This window comes from Medicago sativa, chromosome 5 (genome assembly GCF_051527215.1).
Source record: "Medicago sativa cultivar Bolivia chromosome 5, Bolivia_mono, whole genome shotgun sequence".
Lineage (NCBI taxonomy): Eukaryota > Viridiplantae > Streptophyta > Magnoliopsida > Fabales > Fabaceae > Medicago > Medicago sativa.
Window position 1 is genome coordinate 55637038 of NC_140753.1, and position 24111 is coordinate 55661148.

Genomic DNA, 24111 nt, shown 5'->3' on the forward strand with positions numbered 1-24111 from the left:
TTACCATTGTGTTGATAATATATATCTTGACTCATCTCTTATTATATAGACATTTATCCTGACCATCAAATTCACCAAAAATAAAAATTTAAACACTCGTGTTGAAAATAAATTATGTTATCGAATAATAAAGTATACGTAATACTTTGCCTTATTAAATCTGTTTGGAAAAAAAAACATTTAATCAAATCACCATCAAATATTATCGTGGCATTGTTTCCTAATTTTAAGCATATCAAAACAAATATTCATTAATGTTCAAACATCATCAATTTTTCTCTAGTTTCCAATCTAAACCCCCTTTTTTATGGCATCACATCTAATATCATAGCTTTAATTGACCCCTTCATTTTAACTTGCAACCCTAATTTCCACGCATATTGGAAACAATTTGGTCAAGATAAATATTAGTCCTCATATAATTAACTCTACTCAATTTACTCATAGAGGAACCATGCAAATACTTCCAAGTGAAATGATGTTCAATTAAATGGAAAATAAATCAATTCAACTACATCGATTAATTTATTAAAACTCAAGTAATCTTCATCTTACACAAAAACATTGCTATCTCTTTCCACATAGAATGTATTGAATTAAAGTCTTAATAAACACACCGATTAAGGTTCTTCTTTATAAATATGGTGTTAGTAAGATGAGTCAAAAGGTATATCTTCCCACCATTGTAACGTGGAGCATATACATTCCCCACAACCACCCTCTCATCAAACTTCCATTTCCCCACAACGACGACTAAAATAAGGTTAATACATATTGAATATTATGCATGCACTAAGTCATTGTTCCATATAATAAAAATCTTCACTAATTTATCATTTGAAGATTTGAAACAAAAGCTTTCTTTCTTAGATACCCACAACATTTCACACAAAAATTCATATATAACTTCCATATATTTTTTCTTTATACAAACTGCATGTTGATATATTGCACCAATCAAAGTTTTTACCTGCCTCTTTTTACAACATCATCTAATAACTTTGTAATATTATGAATCACAATATTCATATTTTACAATCTACTAATATTAACCAAACATCACAATCCACACTTCAACCTTTAATTTCACCATTTTGTAAGATATTATTATATGTTTTCTCCATAGCCACAATTTACTTCATTGTATCCTCATTTGGTCAAAATAATGTCTTCTTTTTAGAGAAAAAACACATTTAAAATTGTTTTTAAATATGTTACGGTTCATGATTGCTTCACACGGTTAAGTTTGGTATATTTATTACACAATTATGTTTATTACTACCTCCGTCCCTAATTATAGGGCGCTTTTGAAAAAATAACGGGAATTAAGATAGTGGATATTTGTATTAAATATGTTTGTAATTACTATTGTTAATTATAGGGCCCTTTTGAAAAAATAACGGGAATTAAGATAGTGGATATTCGTATTAAATATGTTTGTAATTACTATTGTTTTTACAATTTTATCCTTTAAGAGAGAGAGTTGATTTATGTTTTCAGTATGTTATTTATTGCTGATGGAAGAAAAAGATGTATAATAAATAGGGGCATGAATGTAAAGAAATAATTAATGTAGTTGAAAATAGCAAAGAGGTCTTATAAAAAGGGACACAATTTTTTCTCAAAAGGGTCTTATAATTAGGGACGGAGGTAGTATAATTTTGGTTTCATAATAAATGCACAAGTTTCTTTAAGAAAAAAATAAGTATCAATATTAAAATATTGTTTATTTTGCAAAAACATTAAAGACTTGTAATTGAATGAAAACAGGACAACTATATACTCCCTCCGTCTCTAAATAATAGTCGTTTAAGGTTGATGCACGATTATTAAGGAAATGATTAATTGTGTTGATTTTGATGGTAAAATTAGTATCTTTTACTAAAACACCCTTATTAATTGTAGTTAGTGGAGTAGTTAAGTTGGATGAAGTTCAATAAATAAGGGTATTATAATGGAAAAAAATAATAAATGCTGCATTGGTATTCTAAAGTGACAATTATTTTGAGAAAAAGAAAAATGGGTAAAGAGACAATTATTGTGAGACGGAGGGAGTAGTTTACTTCATTACAGTAATTGATTAACTGTCGTAAAGGTAGTTATAAACTATTCTAGCCATCTTATATTAATGTTTAGATGTATAAAAAATTAACAATTAGAACATCTGACCAACAAAAACTAATAAAGAAATAAACAAAGCTTTGGGGTATTACACTTCTAATTTTAATCACTTAAATCAAGCATTCATACTTTTCTAGTCAAGTAAATTTAATCATTATAATAATACTATTATATTCAATTGCTAATATGAATGTTCTTTTAACTCATAATTTTTTGTGTCAAGAACATCAAGACATGAACCACAATTTTTTTCATCTTTAATCATAATCTTTCCAACCTTAAATTCAAAAATACAATTTAATGTGATAGAATTGAAAACTTATTTCATCATATGCAAGTATTGGAAAAGGGAAAAAACATTGATCTAACAACTAATTACTAATTATAGTCGTTTAAAAGAAGATATCATAAGATAAACTGTCATGATTTTTTTGGGTTACATAAGTTCTTTATCCCTATAAATATCCCAAAATTTATTTTTAGTCCCTCCAAATAATTTCATAAAGTTTTGGTCCCCCAAATTTTTTGAAGGATACACATTAGTTGACTTTAAAATAAGAACCAAAAGTTGTGATGGAAAACATTTGAAAAACCAAAACATGCTGAAATTTTTTTGATGAGCTAAAAACAAAATTTAACATATTTATAGGAAGCCAAAAATTATTTAACTTTTTTTTGGGTGATGGGGAGAAGAGGGGCCATCTGTTGCAACATCTTAATCATTATATTAAAAAAAAAAGTGGGGGAAAGTACAAAGAGAGTGACATAGACCAAAACCCTCGAGAAAAGCAAAATGTGTAAAAAGAAAGATCAACTCATCAAATTAAAACTTTTCAAAGTACTTGCTTTGTATCTGGTAGAGTAATTCCCTTTTCTAGCTTCAACCTGCTACTTTTGCTTGTTCTTTTTATTTGAAACCATAAATTAAAGTTATTGGTTTGAGTTTCCAACATTATGAACTTGATCAATTTTAGTCATGTTAACCCATGAGTCTCTCGTAAATTCCATATCTTATTGGACCAAATTAGGAATACGTTGAACTACAAGAGAAATTGGTAGCCCTATCAATCTCCAATTCTTGATCATTATATATTTATGTTGCATCATCAAAAGCAATTACATCGAAGGATGCCATACCACTCCAAGATTAGGGATCTTGACAATAATTCATCTTGGTCACTGCATCACATCAAGAACCACTTATACACATATAAGGAAGCTTACAACTTTGTTGGTCCTCATTCTATTTCTCATCCAGATCAGTATTGATGGACAATTTTGGCAAATGTACCAAATCATTCACAAGTAATAAAGTGATAAGTGAGATCGTATCCACAAAGGTTGTTGTGTTGACTAGGTAATTAATGTTACATATTTAAGACAAAAAATAAAGACAAATAAAGAAAAAAAAATGTTGTAAATTGGGGGGAGTTCACAAGTTAAATCTGTTTGCGCAGAGCGATAGTGAGTTTATAACCTGGTTTTGAAAAAAGAATGTTAGTGACTGTTAGAATTCTTCGAATCCCCTATATATATTTGTTGGATTTAAGTAATAGTCAATTATTCAGTGATTGGTTAAATGGTACCCTTTTAGATGATGAGTTTGTGGGGTTTTATACCCCTCCACTGTTGAGTTGCACTACATTCACTTAAGGTTATACGCGCTATAAAGGATGAAGGGTTGTCAGTCATGCAGGTTCTAGACACCTATGCACGGAGTATTAGATGGGGTTTTACTCTCTCAGAGGTAATTGAAGCATAAAATGAACAGAATTCCTAAATTGTCATCTATAGGTTATACTTCGTCTATGAATCTTAAAAGTACATCAACATATCCTATCTTACCTTAGTAGTTCTACAAACGGGCATCCCTATCTCGTCTACCTTACCAAAGGGAAAAGAGTAAAATCATTATGCAACGTTCAAAATAGAATTTTACCCTATTTATAAGTTTAGACACCTTCCATAGGTTCGTCACCTCCCTAGGTCGAATGAAAGCATTAAGACCTTTGCATAATAAAATTAAACAGCACTCAAAAGATAACTGAATAAAATGACTTAATTAAATATATCCAACAAATAAAATGGAGGTTAGTCTTAGAACCATACCCCAATTAGAATTTAGTTACTCATGGTAACTAAATACAAATCACAAAAGAAATAAAACATACCCAAGAAACTAAGGTCGAAGAGAGAGACTCCTACCTTGAAGCTCATTTTGCTTGCCTTCCTCTTGAACGACTTTGTTCTGAATGAGAATTTGTGAATGAGGGGAGTTGTATTTATAGGCTAATTTCCAAGTGGGTTTGGGCTTAAAATTGGGCGTTTCCACTCGAAGGCGCAAGCGCCTCGCGCGTTGGTGGGCGTGCAGCAACTCACCTGGTTCGTGCTAGTACAACCTGACAATATGTTTTTTTGCCTTTTTCTTGGTCCTTATGAGTGTTTTCTTCTATGAAACTTGTCTTGTGACTTGGAATATAATTTTTCCTCTTTGTAATGTCTTCAGAGACTTCTTGAATCTTCATTCATTATCTTCTGAAACCTCTTGAGATGCTTTACTTTGCTGATTTGCATGATTTTGCATTAAATTACCTCAAAAACACCTAAGAATTGTTTGGTTTCAGGAAAACTAGAATTACATGATTCGAAATGAAAAAAATTACAAAATGTCCCAAAAATCGTAGGTATTGTTCTAAAACTCCTCTAATTTGGATCAAAACTAAAATAAAATGAGTGAAAAATATGCTAAAAATAGTGTAAGATGATCTCTCATCAAGTATCATGAACTAAGATAACTTCACATACTCTGGTTGCACAGAGATTGTTCCAACAACAATATAAGGTTTATCTTCCTCAAGATTAATGATGTGTCCCAAATGATCAGAAGTAGACATCTCTTTAGACCTTATTATAACAATAAAAAACAGGAACCTCCTCAACATGCATAATTGTTGGGAACTGAACCTGTACAAAGTGTGATCACTTCATCAACTTTCTCAGGTTTAGTGTTTAATGCATTAAGCTTAGAAAGGGTACGCACTTTGTGCTTGTGCACAAATACTGAACTTGCAGAAGTATTTTGAATATATTATTTGTAATTCTTAAAAGTTTCTCGTGCTCAAAATCCACATACAAATCCAATCCATTCCTTTCAACAAATATTCTTTCATGCAAATTCAAAATTTAAAACAACATATATTAACACTCTTGCAAAGTCCCACACAATTTTAAACAAATTTTTTAGCCTCCATCATTTACGGACAAGTCCATAAATGTATATCCATATTTAGGCATTAGTTTGGCGCACTATGTGAGGATTAAAATCAATATTCCAAGCTAAATTCTAAGTAAACCCGGCGATATGTTCCAAGATCCTATGGATCTTACAACACTTAAATTACACTATGGACCATAAAGCATTTGTTTTCCACAACTTTAAGATTCTGCCATTCAGTTCTAGCATGAAAATTGTGGGAAAACCCTTTGGAAAAGTCAACACCTATCAAATATTCATCCTCAGATGTTCAAATTGAAATTTTTTCACCTTTTAAACACAATTTAGGTAAATATTGCAAGAGTTGGCCAAATCTTGAGAAAACATTTTTGTTGCTAATGAAGAACTCTTTAATAGTGAAGACAGGATGGTCTGATCTGAAGCCATGAGAGAGCGACCCAAAATGACCTGAAAAAACCAAAGAATGCAACAAAATAAAACGGCCTAAGAACAAAGCCACAACAAACAACATAAACTGAAATCCAAATTGAATCCAAACGAACACATAACATGAAAGAAATCGACGAACACATATCAAACTCATATGAATGTTCGAACACACAAACAACTGGTCAAAAGATAAAAATGCAACCCCCAACAGAACTAAGTCTGTAAACTATATGAAGACTTACAAAATCAACGTAGAAAATACGAAGAGGATCAATAAACGAGAAGGTGATCTAGATAACCCAATACATACTCGACCCATGAGAACTATGGTGTGGTGGAGCATATAGGATCGAAAGAAAGGGAGATTTCTTGAAGGGAAAAACGAGAACCACCGACGGAAAGTCGTGGTGGCTAGGAAGCAAACATCCCAACCGAGAAAAGAGTCGATTGTGGATGCTAGAGGCGCACACACTAAAGGAGAGCGATGGTTCCAACCGTCTTCAACCTCTAGAAAAGGTGGTGTTACGGAAGAATATTTTTGTGTTACTGTTCATTTATTTATATAATTAGAGCTAATAAGATAAACTATCATATTTTGTCTTAATCCATTATTTTGCGAGTCAATAGGGTAAAATGAGTAAATCTAGCAGTTGATTCTATTTTGTCTCATCAATTAATCATGTACATAAGATATGATATTGTAACACTATGTGATAATTTATTGTCAGATGATCATCAAACACATGACATAATACAAACTTACTATTGTGTTTATCATATTTATCTTGACTCATCTCTTATTATATCTATATTTATCATGATCACCAAATTGAGGAAAAATAAAATTTAAACACCGTCAATGAATATAAATTATGTAATCAAATAAAAAAGTATATGAAAAAACTTTAATTTATCAAATCAGTTTTTTTTTAAGGGGCAAATCAGTTTGAAATTTTTTTTTTTTTTTTTGCACAAACCAAAATGATATATGTATATATTAACATCACCGCTGCCAATCCCCGCACAAGGTGTGCTAAAGAGAGGCAACGATCAAAAGTTTACAACTGGCACGTGCCTAGAAAGGAGAGGCACCTCCAAGCAAAAAATAAAAATTACATTCGAACACCCAAACAAGGGAACGGGTGTTGCCACCAATCATGATAACAAAAATTGAGGGACGGCCACTTAGCTTTTAGCCACAAAAAGGAATTCAGCTTAACCTTCTCAAATAAAACCGAATGATTTGAACCTGTATTGTTAAAGACACGGTTGTTGCGATCCTTCCAAATCACCCATACATAAGCAAACCAAATTACTTTGAAAACATAATGTGAGCTGCTAGGCATACCAGCCATTAAAGTAAATTGTGTAAAATGTTCGCGCATCTGACTAGGAAAAACAGTAGATATGCCTACCCAATTTTGTACCTGTAACCAGACCATAGAAGGAATTCCGCATTCTAAAAAGAGGTGAGTAGCGGATTCCACCTTGCCACACCCATAAGCACAATCGATAGCATTTGCAAGGATAATCCGTCTACGCAGCAGATTATCTTTAGTTGGCAGACGGTTTCGAAGAAGACGCCAAACAAACATAGACACCTTTTGTGGAATGTATCTATGCCAAACATTGATGTAAGATTATTCCTACACGTCATATAACTATGTACACGTGAGTATATATAGGATCGTTTCCACAGGGAGTTACGTTTAATCATAAGCATTTACACAATCGTTCACATTAAGGGTTTGGATATAATTTGTTTGTTTGTAACACTATATCCATATTTGACACTAAAGTAAAAACGATAGGGGATCGAACTATTTCGCTTGCGGTATAAGATAACGAGCAAGCATAACAGCAGCAATCTCTCGATCGATTAACAGACTCTAGCTTTATAACCAATATTATCACAATCATTTCTACAATATCCTTCGTGTCCAAAGCGACATCGTTATTTCCAAGTTAGCGTTTAAACATTCGTGTCCAAATTCCTTAAACGATAACAAAGTCGATCGGATAACTTAATCGACCGTGTCCAGCCTGATTAAGTATCCGAAAGCATTAAAATCTTGATTAAAAGTAATTATCAAAGGTTTACAAACTTGTCAAGAGTGATATAACATAAGATAGATTGTTATTCTAGTTCTAGATTCAAGAGTTTGTGTCCAAATCATCTTGAATCTCTTTGAAAGCATTAAAAGCAAGAATAACAACAATATTGAATCATATAGCTAGAACCATATATATTAAAAGATCAAAAGATTACATAATAGCTTGATTGTTACCTCAATACTACAAAGAAGGTTAGTTACATATAGACATGTAAACTAATGCAAGGAATGAAGGAAAGATGAAGATTCCATGCCAAGATCCTTGATGTCTCAATGAATCTAGGGTTGAATCTACTCTTTAATCACTTGCTTTGTGTTTCTCTCTATGAAATAGCTCTAACCTCTCTCTAGAAATGTATAAAATGTTTCAATGGAATAGTGAATAGTCCTAGAGAGAGGGAAAACTTGTATTTAAATGGGCTAAAAACGTGTAATCTCGCTTAAGCGAGATACATCTCGCTCAAGCGAGAAGCCTAAATATCCAATCATGGCCAATGAAGTCTTGCCACGTAGCCCTGCTCCTTGATGAAGTTGCATCTCGCGTAAGCGAGTTAGACCTCGCGTAAGCGAGGTTGCTTGAAACTTAAACCGCCTTAGAATCCTGCTTGAGCGACATGGAAGCGAGATGGAAAGCGAGATGCTCATCTGATCCCTGGAGAAATCTCGCGTAAGCGAGATGATCTCGCGTAAGCGAGTTTCTAAGATTGCACAAGCGACCTGGAAGCGAGTTGTAAGCGAATGTTTAGTTTCTCCCTGGAAGAATCTCGCGTAAGCGAGATGACCTCGCGTAAGCGAGATTTGCTTGGTTCACACAATTGAGTTTTGGTCCTTGCTTGTCATTTCCTGCATAAATTGGGTAGAATTAGGCATATAAAGCATAAATGGTATAATTACAACAATTGATTGCTTTTCCGTAGATAACTTGCATAACAAGTCACTAAAAATGCCTCTTTTTCCACATGAAATATATTACTTTTGAGCACTTATCAAACATCATCAACAACAGATCGATCCACTTGCTCTCCGGTGGTTGTTATATGTCGATATGCTTCCCGAACAGAATAACCATTAACCGGATCCAGGAGCCATCGCCACTTATCTAGGACATTCACCTGCAAAACAACGTTATGTAATAATAATGTGCACTCCCTAACACTGTCCTCCTCCCAAGCTAACAGTCGCCGCCTCCACACCCACGCCCTTCCCCCTTCCGCCCACCCTAATCTCGCCATCTCCCCCACCGAACACTCTTTATTCACTGCAAGATCAAAGAGCCTAGGAAATTTGGTACACAAAGGCGTTTCCCCAACCCAATTATCATACCAGAATAAAGTATTATTACCATTACCGACAACACGGCGAGTGTTCTCTTCAAACCAACTCCCCACTCCCTCACCAACCCCACCACGAATTTGACACAACATCCTCCACCGCAAAGACCCCTGTCGCCCACCCTCTTGTAACCGCCCCCCAACCTCACCATACCGGGCTTTTAAAACTCTATACCATAAGCCCTCCTTATCTACCAACATCCTCCAGCACCACTTACCTAATAATGATAAATTAAAAGTTCCCATCCTCCGCACCCCCAACCCTCCATCCTCCTTTGGACTACAAATAGAGTCCCAATTTATCCAATTTATTTTCCTATTTTCCTCACCACCCCCCCCCCCCCCCCAAAAAAAAATGTTTAAAAATAGATTCAATAGAAGAGATAATACCTGCGGGGGCCTTGAAGAAGGAAAGAAAGTAAACCGGGAGCGAAGACAGGACAGATTTCAACAATATCAGGCGGCCACCAAAAGACAAAAACTTGTTATTCCATAAGGATAGGCGAGCTTTAATACAATCTACAACCGGTTTCCAAAAGATCAACTTTCTGTAATCCCCACCAATAGGTAAACCCAAGTGTCCCCTTTCTGCAATTCAATACCAAAGCTGCTTCTGCCAACCAAGTATCAGGTATGTTAACACCTGTCAGCATACTCTTGTTGAAATTCACTTTTAACCCTGAAATCTCCTCAAACAGAAGCAACACCGCCTGCATAGATCGGACATTCAGCCAACTCTTTTCACCAATTATGAGGGTATCATCAGCAAACTGAAGGTGAGTTAACCGAACCTCACCATCACGGCCAACCCCATACCCCTTGAACATGTCCGCCCCCACCATAGAGTTCATTAAAACGTTGAACCCTTCTGCCGCCAACAAAAATAAAAATGGCGAAAGAGGATCCCCTTGACGAAGGCCTCGCTCAATCTGAAACTCCTCAGTTGGGCTACCATTAACAAGGACCGAAGCCTTCGCCGTTCCCACACACTCGGAAATCCACTTCCTCCAAAGGGTTGGAAAGTTCATTTGAGTCATCACAGAGTCAAGATAATTTAAGTCAACCGAATCATAAGCCTTTTCGAAGTCAACCTTAAACAAAATAAGCTCCTTTTTCATGCGCCTTGCCTCATCCACTACTTCATTAGCAATCAAGATACCATCTAAAATTTGCTTCCCTTTAACAAACGCTGATTGAGCATCGGAAACCACACTTCCCATCACTTCACGCAGTCTATTTGCTAAGACCTTCGCCAGAACCTTGTACATACACCCCACCAGAGAAATTGGACGGAAGTCATTTAACCTTTGCGGACTAGCCACCTTAGGAATCAAAGCTATGAAAGTGGAGTTGACACCTTTCGACAGTTTCCCATTACGATGAAATTCTACCATAAACCTCATGAAGTCATCCTTAATCAAGTCCCAAAAATCTTTGATGAATCCAAAATGAATGCCATCCGGTCCCGGACTCTTGTAACTATCACAATCCCACACCGCTTTTTTCACCTCTTCCAACGAAAAAGGTTTAGTTAGCTGACCTCTTTCGCAAAAAGACAATTTTCGAAAATTAAGTCCCTCCACACTAGGTCGATCAATTCTCAAGGATCTAAAGTGACTAGAAAAATGAGCAAAGACAGCCGATCTGATGTTTTGCACCCCTTCAACACTAACCCCATCAACATTCACCATATTAATAGTGTTACATCGGCGACGATAAGACATAACACCATGAAAGAATTTAGAATTCGCGTCGCCTTCTTGTAACCATTTCATCCGAGCCTTCTGCCAGTTAATGCTATTATTTGTGCGAGCCATGGAGTGTAAATTGGCCGATAAATCATGAAGCTCCTTCATCTCATCCTCTATGAGCGCAAAGGTCTCACCCTTAGCATCAAGATAAGAAATTCGATTTTTTACCTCCGTTATCCTGCCTTCCATGTTCTGAGAATGTTGTTGGTGCCACTCCTTCAGACAATTTTTTATCAATTTAAACTTCTGACGCAGCACAAAGCCTCCCCACCCTTGCATGTCAAAAGATCGCCACTTTTCACGGACAAAATTCGAATAACCCGGATATTCAGACCAACATTTAAGCATCCGCAAAGGCCGAAGTCCCCAATTAGCATCATCCACATGTAACACCAAAGGAACGTGATCGGAAAGACCCCGTTGATAAGCTACCTGTATACAATTTGGCCACACATCACACCACTTTTCAGACAACAGAAACCGATCCAATCTACTCATTGAAACTCCGTCACCGCGGTACCAAGTAAATAAACGTCCACAAATTGGCAAATCAACCAACATGCTGTCCTCAATGAATTTATTAAACACATCCGCTTCAACTTGTCTGAAAATTGTGCCCCTACATTTTCTTTCATCTGCGCTTCTAATGGAGTTAAAGTCCCCACACACACAAACACAAGCATCATTGTTGCTAGTAATAATAGGTACCAACCGCTCCTATAACACTTTTCTGACAACATTATCGCAAGGCGCATACACATTAATAACAACAATATCCTCCCCTGTGAGAATGACTTTACCAATAATAACAAGGACGTGATCAAAACTCATAGAGGACCGAACATCAATAAGAGATTTGTCCCACATCGTAACCAAACCACCCGACGCACCAACTGAAGATTGATAAGAATAACCACCGGAATCATCACCCCATATTGATTTGATCAAAAAATCATCAACTGTACTCAACTTAGTTTCCTGAATACACACCATATAAGGACTCTTTTCTTGGACTAAACGACGAATCTCCACCCTCTTCTCACCACCTCCTAACCCCCTCGCATTATAAGATATAATCTTCATTAAAACCACACTCCTTCCCCACTTCTCACCACTCCTACGCCCTCAACACCCTACCCCATCACCTGAAAAACCTCCTACTTCCTCACTTTCTACAGCACCCACCCTCGCTGCCCGCAATTCTTTTCTTCCCGCCCTCGACAACAAATTAAAACTATTATTTGAATCACCTCTGAATTTCACCCCAATCAATTTACCTATCTCCTTAACATCTTTAGCTACCTCTGCTGCCTTCCCATGAGCCAAAACCCAATTCTCCCAGTCGTTATTAACTGTTGGTGATGAATTTTTAGAAGAATTCGAAGTAAAGATTATAGCTGCTTTGGAATTATTGGGAGAATTTCTTGCCTTTCGTTTCCGCTCCTGATACTTAATTATTTTTAAAATTTCTTTTCTGTCAATCGATGGCATGCGAGCAATACGTTTCAGAAACCCCACGGAATGCTTACTGGCAGATTTTTTATTTGTATTTTTATCCGTTTGCCCATGCACTATCTTCACCAAAGAATTCTGCTCGGCTGCTGTTGATGGTGCTGCTGTAAAAACAGTACCGCCTTCCTCAATTGGAACATTCATTGGCCGTGAGGTACCTGCTGAAGGCTGCACCTTGTTGCATTGCTTCGTATGATCATTTTGAGTGTCAACAGGGCATAAAACTGGTTCTAAAACCAATGTAGGAGTGACATTCTGCTGTTTACAAGTTGCTGCCTTGGACACTGTACAAGTTGCTGCCTTCTGATCACAAGTTACTGCCTTCGACACATCTTCCACAATTAATTGTTTACCTCCCTTTTTGTCATTTTGTTGAGACCACTCTTTATGCAAATCAGTGACTAGGTCATCTAACTCCCACTCCCCTTGAACCTCCTCCATATCATTAGCGTCATTGAATTGCGGTGACGTTTCTGGCACAGATTCGGATTCATCCTCCCTCAAAAAGGCATCCTCCCCCAAATTACATCCCCACTCCTCCACCAACTTAATAACATACAAACATCCATCAATAGAGAATTCAGACGTCTTGTTCACAATTTCTAGGTGAGACGTAGAAATAAGAATACGTGCAAAATCCATCCGTGCCTTATCCACCGTGCATTCATCCGTACGAATAAACCTGCCTGTCTCCATAACACAAAGTCGGAAAAAATCCTCATTCCAAGCATGAGCGGGAACACCATAAACACGTAGCCAAGCCCCACGTTCATATCGGATGTCTGTCACCGACCATCTATGAATGTTATTAAATATCATACCAAAAAAATGAAGTGCACCATTGAACACTTCCCAAATATCCTCGCCATCGGTAGTATGCAAAAAAACTCTATCACCTCCCATTGGCGTAACAATTACTGACAAAAAACCTGCATCCTCAATTCTTTGTTGTAGTGACAAGGTAGATTCACCTTTGAACACAGTAGCTACCATACCAGATTGGGCCCAATTACGGTCCTCAAGTTTAGATGTATAAATTGGTACAAAGCGAGCATTTTTATCATGAACAGACTTAGGAGCTGCTGTAACAGCTGAAGCAGGCACCCGCACATCCTCTTGCAGCCTTGATAACTCTTTTACACCAACCTTCCCTTCCACTACACCCTCTCTCACCACACCTGCTACTGACACTTCCTTCGACAACCCTCCTACAGCCTTGCCACCCTCCTCCACCCTCCTCACCTTATTCTTCCTCTCCTTGTTCGCTATCAAAACCTCCACATTCCTCACTGTTAAGTTTTTTTCTCCCTCAGCCCTAGCCTCCTCCGCCTGTTTCAACATTCTCACATTTTTAATACTATCATTCTTCACCCTCACCACTGCCCTAACCTTCCCGTCCGACTCTACCCTCCTCCCTTCCACATTATCATTCTCTGAATCCGTAACAAACCGGTCAAAACGCGCCTCTCGCGCCCATATCCGACAATGGCCTATCCACACATTATTCAACGCTAATGCTAACTTATCAATATTTTTAACATTCAAAAAACGAAGAAAGCCATATAACTGTCCTCTAAAGTTCCGTTTCCGAGCAATGTAAACATCAGATAAAATACCACAAACCTCGAAGAATTGGCGAAGTTGAGGTACTGAGATACCCTCTGGAAAATTGGTAAAATAAAAAGAAACCTTGCTGCCTTTACCCTCTGCACTCTTGTCGACTGAAACTCCCCTAACAGCAGTGCTAACGCGCCTTCCTTCTGGTCTCTCATTGTTTCCATGAACTTTGGAAGCCCTACCTATCTGTTGCCAATCATCCTGCCGAGTTCTGAACCGTGAGAAATTAACTGGATCCTCAAAACCGCGCCTATCCCTAACCCTTACCTGAACTGTTCCTCCCTGCCGCTCTGAAAAGTCTGACCTGTCCCGTCTTCCAGCTTCCGGTTGCGTCGCTTTCCGCTTCCGAGACCGAACCACAGTCCAATCTCCCCTATCCCCCCCAATTTCTGCCACCCTGGCTGGACCCCGCTCCCCCTGTTGTATCTCTCTGCCGGCGATAAACTCCGGCGCGGTTGCCCTAGGTATGCCCTAGAATAACCGCCACTCTCTCTCTCTCTGTATTCTCTCATATGTGTGATCTTTTTATCTTAATTTGAAAAATATATATTAATCAAATCATCATCAAATATTATCGTGACATTGTTTCCTTATTATCAAACATCATCAAATTTTTTTCTTTCTAGTTTCCAATCTAAACCCCATCTTTTATCGCATCGCATCTACTATATCAATGTTTTAATTAATTTTATTTATTTTTCTTTGTGAATAATTAATTTTATTTCTTCATTAAATATCCTACCTCAACAAAATCTTTTCCTTTACTCTCAAAAAGTACGTTAGAGTTTATGGTAGGGTAGGGTCCACTCTCAAAACGGCGTCGCCTACACGCTGCACCCTCACACACTGGACCACACTCTATAATAAGCCGTTAAAGTGAATCAAAAATAACATGAGGAAAGGAACATGGTTATTAAACAGTTCCATCAAAACACATAAGTAACGTGCATGGTTTTTGCACACGTGGACCAATCACAAAGAAGCTCAGAATCCTTATTATTATGTTATGTTGAAGTGATCAAACTTCAACACTCTCATAAAACAGAACTGAACTGAAACAAAACACAGAAAGAGAGAGAGAAACAGAACAAAAATCTAAGTTTTTTTTCGATGGATTAACGTTGTGGTTTTTGTCGTTTCCTTTGATTCTGTGTTTTTTTCATTGTTTTCTTGAAAAAGGGTACGTATGAATCACAGTTTCTTCTGCATTGATCAGTTTTTTCTTTCTTTCTGAATTTTCTTACATCAATCATCAATGGAGGTTGATGGTGATAAGAGTGATAATGGAAATCGAAAAAGGAAAAGAGGATTTTTGAAGAGAAAGCTTCTTGTCAATCAAAAAGTTGAGGTAATGTTATATGATTTGTGATTTCTGTTTTTTTTCTTCATTTTTGATAAAGATTTGATTTTTATTTGGTTATGAATTTCTGGGTTGTTGATTTCGTTTTTGGTTTTGTGATTTGATGTTCTTAGGGTTTCTTAGAGGTTTTTTTACACAATTGTTATGATTCTTTTATATCAAGAATTTCTTTTGTTTCTCTGTTTATGATCCTTTGATTTTCTTGTAATTCTGTTGTTGATTTATGGTTTCGATGGATTTTGATGTTACCCCTGTATGATTTTTGTTTTCATAATTCACATTTGCTTAAATTGTTTTGATTTTTCTTGTTTTACGCTGTTTTGGATTTCATGCAAGTGATGAATTGGGAATAGGATAAATACTGTTTATGGTAATGTGGACTAAATGTCATTTATTTCCTTTATCAACACCTTTCCATTTTTTTAACAATTGTTTTTTTATTTGAGATACATGCATGTTGTGTGAATGATGATTTCCTTCATCTGATATTTCCACTTGAAAGAATTTTTTATAAAAAGTTTATTTTTTTTTTAATTTTTCAGTTGAGGAGTTTGGAAGATGGTTTTCTGGGATCATGGCATCCAGGGAAAATTATCCGCTGTGGGAGGAAGACGCGTTATGTCAAATACGACAATATTCTTGATGATAAAGAATCAGATTATCTTATTGAAGTGGTGGATGTTTCTAGTGTTTTGGATGGTGTTAATTCTTCATCTGCTTTAGATTGTGGCTATCAGCGAGGCTTGATTAGACCGTTACCGCCTCCAATTGAATTACGGATAAAGGATCTTCCGTTCGGACAATGTGTTGATGTGAAATATCAGGATGCTTGGTGGGAAGGTGTGATATTCGATCGCTGCGATGGAATGAAGGATAGGAGCATATTCTTCCCAGATTTAGGTGATGAAATGAAGGTTGGAGTTAAACAACTGAGGATCACTCAGGATTGGGATGAATCAACTGAGAATTGGTTACCAAGAGGGAAATGGGTTTTTCTTGAGCTGTTTGAGGAGTGTGAGAGGGTATCCTATGTTGCAGTCTCGGTGAAACAGATTTGGTATGATATAAGGATGAGAAAGGATTTTGCTGAAACCATTAGAGAATGGACTTGTAATGTGAAGGAGTTGTGGAGAGACCTTGTTGTTGAGGTAATTGGTGATTACTATACCCTCACATTAAGCGAAGTTCGCCCCGCCTTAAACCTTCCAAACAATTTACTCGAGGGAGAGTCATTTGAACCAACTGATAATGTTCATTGTGACGCTGCTAATCAAGGCGATGCATTTGGTTCTGACATTGCAATATCTGATAAGCCTGAGGAAAACGCCGACTCCTCAAACTTGTTGGTTACTGATCAAAACTGTGGCAGCACAAGCATCATTCCTTTGGTGGATGGGGAATCTGAGAAGGAAATTCTTTTACATGAAGAGCTTGAATCAGATAAAAATCAAATGGTGGATGTGGAATTTGAGAAGGAAATTCTTTTACATGAAGAGCTTGAATCAGATAAAAATCGAAAACGGAGACGTTCTAAGTCCATAATTTGGAAGCCTTTGGAACTGTCTGAAGTTGAATTCTGTCCTGAAGTTATTGATGAGTATGCACTTGGATGTAGGAGCAAGACGGTTCGGGAGCTTTTGAAGACAAAAGTAAGAAAACATCTTGTTTATCTTGGATGGACAATTGAATGGACCGAAAACAATACTCCTCCACATAGACGATACCGGTACAAGTCTCCGCATAAACTTAATCCAAAGTTTTACACTTCGATTTTTCAAGTTACTAAAATTTTGCAAGAGGATCCTAACATGAACTCAGGACCACCTCAAATTGACAGCAATCTTTCACATCTGCTCTCTGATCCACCTCAAATGAGCCAAGGTTTCAACGTTTGTCCTCCAACCAATGAACCTTCTCCAGTTAAATTTCAAGTTGAACCAGAATTTTGTCCTCTTGCCATCGTGAAATACTACTGTCACTCATTAGAGAGAAACTCGGCTGATAAGAGAAAGTGGAAATTGAAGGCCAAAAAACATCTGTTAGCAGAAGGATGGATGATTGACTACCCAACTGAAAGAAGGAAGACTACTTTGTACAAGTCTCCACAAGATCAGTGTTTAGGCACACTTCAAGGTGCATGCAGACTATACCTTAAAGAAAAGATTCCCGAATGGACCAATTCTGATCATGGTGGTGATGATGATCTACTTTCGAGTGTGTCCCAATTGCTTCAAAAAGAGCCTGAATTACGTACTATAGATGGTTCACCACCAACTGCAAAGAGAAACCGTAAACGCACAAGGACTTCAAAGGCTAGCACACAAAAGGACTTAGAGAGTGAAGTACTTACGCGGGTGCTAAGATCAAGCAAAAGGGTGCAGAAGGTTTTGGGTTCATCATATCAAAAGCCTCAAAATATTCTGTCTTGGTTAATAGATTGCAACATTGTGTTGCCAAAGTACAAGGTCTTTTACTGGGAAACCGAAGGAGGAAACTCTCCTACGTTTGAAGGGAGGATAACTCGCGAAGGAATTAGGTGCACCTGTTGTCAGAATCTATATGGACCTAGCGGCTTTGCAAACCATGCTGGTGGAAGCAGTAACTGCAGACCTTCAGCTTGTATATTTTTGAAGGATGGTAGGTCACTGTTAGATTGCATGAGGGAAGTAATGCAAGATCACAGGACAAGAGAAATCACGGAGAAACCGCACAATGATCTGTTTGAAGGTGAAAATGACAACATTTGTTCTGTTTGTAACTACGGTGGTGAACTCATTTTATGCGACCAATGCCCCTCGGCGTATCATAAGAATTGTCTTAATTTGGAGGTAGGTTATTAACAAGTTTCCTTTTCAATCATAACATATTAAGTTCTATCTTGTTGCTATATTTCCTTTCCTTTTTGTTTCCATGTAACTCCTTCAATTCAGTGCTTCATGCCATATTAAGTTTCATTCTGCATGTGTAGGGCATCCCTGATGGTGATTGGTTTTGTCCATCATGCCGTTGCGGGATTTGCAGCCAAAATAAAATTGAAGAGACCGAGGATGGACACTTTCTTACTTGCATTCAGTGTGAACATAAATGTGAGCTGATATATAGATTTTATTCAATATTCCATCCATTCCTTTGCGATGTGTTTTAGTTTGTGTGAATAACTACATATTTTGACCAATAAAAAATTTGACCAATGAAAAATGTCTTCAACTATATGTAGATCATGTTGAGTGCCTCAGAAATGAAGAAAAAGATGATTCGAGACGATATATGAAAAATTGGCTCTGTGGAGAAGAGTGTGAACGGGTAAGTTAATTCCACCCCCCCTTTTTTATTCTAGTTTAGAAATATTTTCATCTCATTTTGCATGAAGAATTGGTTTCTGCTTCTATTTATTCTGATTTGACATTCGTTGGAAGCATTACTTTACCATTTTTATTCCTTTATCAAAACTGACTACTCCACATCCAATTCAAACACTTGATACTTTCTAGTCCAACAATGAGCTCTTTATTCAGATCATGGTTGCATCTATTAATGGCTGTCATTTAATAGCTAAGTAGCAAGTCGAGAATGCATGATTTTTGGTGATTGGTAAGTGTTAAGACATCAAAAGCAAAACAGATTTAAGTTTGATGCTAGGGAAATATTTAAGGCCTTATGACTTAAATATACACTGCTAGAATTATGTTTTATGACAATGGTTTTACTCTACATTTACGCGTATGCACTTTTTGCAGGTCTATACGGGGCTCCAAAATCTATTAGGAAAGCCGGTTTTAGTGGGGGCGGACAATCTAACTTGGACATTGGTGAAGTATGTCAACTCTGAGACTTGCGGTGTTGGCGGTGCTGAAAGTGACCTAGTGGCGGAGAATTACAGCAAACTGAGTGTTGCACTCTCGGTGATGCATGAATGTTTTGAGCCCCTGCATAACCCTTTCTCTAGCAGAGATATCGTTGAAGACGTTATATTCAACCAAAGGTTAGACATTCTTATCCTTCAATTTATGTTTATCGTTTTTTTATGATTATTTGCAAACTTTGTTTGTCGCATACTCACAATTCATGTATATAACATCATGAGTTGAACCTGCTGAAATAGCTTTGCTTACCTTCAATTTTGAGCCTTTTCCATTACACCATGGTGGTAATATTCAGGTAACAACTGAAAGTAATCAATTCTTTGATCTACCAACTTTATCATCAAGAAAAACAAACTCTACTATTTTTATACAATGCATAGATATGTTAGAATTTAGGATTTCTTTTGTTGCATATATAGTGTTAGGGCAAAGTTTGCGGCTTTATGTTTATCATGCAGGATGGAATTTCTTGGACCGTAACATATTTATTTGAAGATACTAATAAAATAGTTTCCTTATTTTTATGTACGCATTTCTTCTCGTCCAACTTATTGTGCAAAATCTATGCCTATAGATGGCATCATGATTAGTGAGCCGGTGTTTGAGGAGTAAACAAAGTATTTCGGCTCATGTTGAGTATTTATTACGATTTTGGTTATTTGATCTAAATATGATTCTAATGGATATATCATATAGCTTTTAACTCCTTCCGTGCTTAGATTTTTTTTCAATCAAACAAGATGGCATGCAAAAGTATCACTATAGGTTTTAAGATTCCAACTATGTTTGCACCTCAAAACCTTAGTTATGATTGTATTTGTTTCATGTACATCTTTGAGTCCATTCACAGATGGATTTGTTAACAGGTTTACATTGTTTGTGATCATGAAATTTTATCTATAACTTGTCCTGCATTATTGTTATATTCACACTGCGCCAATGGCTGATGTATGTACTTTGGAACCTCGTAGGTCTGAGCTCAATCGACTAAACTTCCAGGGTTTCTATACTGTACTTCTTGAGAGAAATGAAGAATTGATTAGTGTGGCGACTGTGAGGTGAGTATAGGATCTGCTACTACTAAGAATCAAATAAAATAATAGATTATGCATGATTCTATGACTGCATTTCAAGTTTCCATAACTTGGCATTTCATTTTTTAGGATATTTGGAGAGAAGATAGCAGAAGTGCCCCTCGTAGGTACCAGATTTCAGTACAGACGACTTGGAATGTGTCGCGTTTTAATGGATGAGCTCGAAAAGGTGACATAAAAATCAAAGTTTGTCATTTTATCTGGTTGTTTTTGTGAACTATATTAAATTATCTTGATACGGCCTGTGGCATTTGAATTGTAATTCATTTCTATTGTGTAAGTTATTCCAAGTTTATTATCAAATTTCTCACTTTAATTTTTTTCTTTCATCAGAAGCTAAAGCAACTGGGAGTGGAAAGACTAGTCTTGCCTGCTGTTCCCGGTGTGCTAGACACATGGACGAATTCTTTTGGTTTTGAGCAGATGACGAATTTTGAGAGGTCAAAGTTTCTGGACTATTCTTTCCTAGACTTTCAAGGAACTGTCATGTGTCAGAAACTGTTGACAAGATTTCCATCTCCGGAATCGGTTGTAACAAGAGGTTTGTAGCTTCTTATGATTCCTATATTAGCTGTTAGTTTGGCATAATCACAATGTGGTAACGTTATTGTCGCAATAACTACACTTTAGAGCTTTAACAAATTCATAGTGTCATTGTGATATCGCGAAACTCACCGACAATCCAAATATGCACATAATTAAAGAGTTTCCTCACTGATTGGATTATAACCTTATTTTTTTCATATTGCAGACGCGACTCCAAAACAACAAGATGGTAACTTCTCTGTTAAATGTAAAATTAATTTTGAAAAGGCTAGTCCAGTATCTGAAGTGGATCAAGCAGAAGGGATTAGCAAAAGAGGAATGATGGATCTACAAGTTTGGAGACCTTCCTAATCAAACAAGAAAATTAATTAGATTTTTGTGAAAGAGACAGAAAGACAAACATGGAGTATTGGAGGGGGAAAGAAAAGGAGAATAAGAAAAATTGCATTTGAACAATTGTATTAAATGTAAAGTAGGAACTTTAGTGTTTAGGCTAAGTTTATCTTCATGATTGAAAAATAATGTTGGTTTTTATTGAAATGATTAACTAATGTACTGTTTATATAATGTCTTTGTTATGGGATTTTTCCTAATGAACAAAAATCTTTAAAGTGAACATATACTTGTTTAAAGTGTATTATAATCTCAAACTTCAGAAAATTTATTAGTGAATATTTCTCTTGGTTTCAAATAGTATAAGCAACATAAAGATCTCAAATTTATTTAGTGGTTCAAACTACAAGAAAATCTCAACTAATTTTACTATGGTTAACGATGTCATGCCTATAAATTATTCTTCAGTTAATCTAAATTTTATCTTCCAATAATTTCTTCTTTAACTATGAGTACATCTTTACTTTCTAGCTTTAGAAAAAAAATCCCTAGAGTTTTGACATTATCGGACATTAAATGTGAGCAATTTCTTACCAAAATTCAAATCTTAATTTATCATATCGTCAATTTGTCATAGACTAATCTCTTTTATCGAACCTAACTCCACAAGTAGTACTATATGTCTTTTAATTTCGCCATATATGCATATGGCTTTATTTGGGAGCATGACTTTATGCAAAAAAAAAATCAATTAATGAGTTCATTTGATTAAAAGAGAGTGAATTAAGACTAATAAATTTCGGCATAAAAACAAGATGTACCGTTTCTATTATGTAATCAACTCAATATGTAGATCAGATTGGGTTTTATCCTTTTCTTTTTCATGAGAAGAAGATTTTATTATTATTTTTTTTACAAAATCATGACAAGAAGATTTGTTTTTATCTTTACTATAGATATGCCTAAAAGATTATATATTATCTTCTAAATAATTACAAAAAATATGCCTACAAGAAATTTATTAAAAAAAAAGATATGCCCACAAGATTATCTAAAAAATAATTACAGATTCAAATTAAATAATTACATAATTAAGTAAATCTGCGCAAAGTTACTCTACTTGATAACTTAATTATAATCAATAGATTCACTAACTTAACTCAACCGTTGAATTTAATTAAGAGTGAGCAAGGGAAGAGTTTGAGATGGATTATTATAACTAACCATATCCATTTTAGAAAATCATAACCCGTCTCTTAAACCCTACTAGATAGTTTAGGCATAATTTTTTTTCCCGTGAACTTAGCTCAGTTGGTAAGGACAATGCATAATATATGTGAGGTTCAAACCCCGAACACCACAAAAAAAAAGACATAATTTTTTTTAATAAAAAAAAATTCAAATTTATTTAAGATGCACATCTCAGCTCTAAAATATTTTTAGTAACTCTTGTACTTCCAAAAAACATGTTTTTTGCTCAGAGAAAAAAAATAAAATAAAGGGGGTGTTAGTTTTAAGTTGCATATCTCAACTCTTAACCAATTCTTTAATAAAAACTCTTAACCAACTTTTCTCCTAATTAAAATAAAAAATCAATACTATCCCCTTTTTATATTTCAATAGTTTAGATCATTCACATTAGTTGCTCATATTTGTTTTCACATTACAATATCTGGATCTGATTCATTCTCATGGAAATAAAAGTTAAAATAAAGGAGATGTTTGTTTTAAGTTTATTAAATTTATTTCTAGGAATGTAAAGAAGAAGTTCATCGCCATATATTATAAAATAAAGATGTTTGATTAATATTATAATATTCTCAATAACTTTTATAATAGGTAAGTTAATAGATATTTATACATGAATTATTTGTTTTCATTTTAACATAAACATTTTATACTTAGAAATAATACTTATTAAATTTGTAACAAACATAAAATTGCATAATTCTATCATTTTATTAAAAAAAAAAAAATGTGTCTAGGTTCTTTCAAAAGCCCTTGGATTTCTTCTTGTTGTTTCCCATTCTTGAACCCAACCATAATTTCTACTACTTATTGGACATCGAAATAGGTAAGCGGAAGAAAACAATTTCTAGTTAGAAATTCAACCAAATTAAAAGGTATTTTGAATGCTCATTGTAAGAACTACCGAGCTGGTCTCTATTATTTCAATCTATTACTAATTTTGAATTTGTCAATAGAGGGCAAAAAAAAAAAAAATGGTTACTTTTTTGGGATCTAAAATCGGTGGTTTGCCTCCGGAATGGGGACAATTGGATAAGCTGCAAGCCTGCAACATTTGAATCCCCCATCTCTAATTTATCCATCATTTTCTTGCAATATTTTGGGATCTAATATCGGTGGTTTCTCTCCTTTTTTTTAACATTACATTTTTTTTTTCCATCTTTTTATTTCGAATGGCTACCATTGCACAAGACCTCTTCTTTGACCACGATCCATTCCCTGTTTAACCTTGCATTACAACATACATGAAAAGAATGTGGTGGATCCTTTCAAAAAAAAAAAAAAGATGGTAGTTAAATTATCATACCAATGCCAAATCATAATTTTATATATATGATTTTTTTTCTGTTAGAAATCATAATTTTATATAAAGAAATGTTGGAACAATAGAAATTATGGTTGGGGATGTCGGGATAACCTAACATGTAAGGATATGCATAAGTTAGCTAGTTTCCCACAAACTGCTACATAGAGACAGGTACTGTATATCTTATAATTTATATCCAAACATTATCTATTGTTATTACTATTTTTTTGGTAGGAAAAATACATTAAAAG

At 35.6% G+C, this 24111-nt stretch overlaps 1 protein-coding gene across 1 annotated transcript; it reads left to right on the forward strand.

Moving 5' to 3' along the window:
* The first annotated feature begins 15146 nt into the window (after positions 1 to 15146).
* LOC146923231 (uncharacterized) lies at positions 15147 to 21591 on the forward strand. Its single transcript, XM_085715923.1, has 9 exons — positions 15147 to 15458; positions 16013 to 18298; positions 18439 to 18556; positions 18688 to 18773; positions 19208 to 19452; positions 20305 to 20391; positions 20497 to 20596; positions 20761 to 20968; positions 21179 to 21591. Exons 1-9 carry the CDS (start codon positions 15366 to 15368, stop codon positions 21322 to 21324), a joined length of 3369 nt encoding a protein of 1122 aa, XP_085572049.1. The 5' UTR covers positions 15147 to 15365; the 3' UTR covers positions 21325 to 21591.
* The last annotated feature ends 2520 nt before the right edge of the window (positions 21592 to 24111 follow it).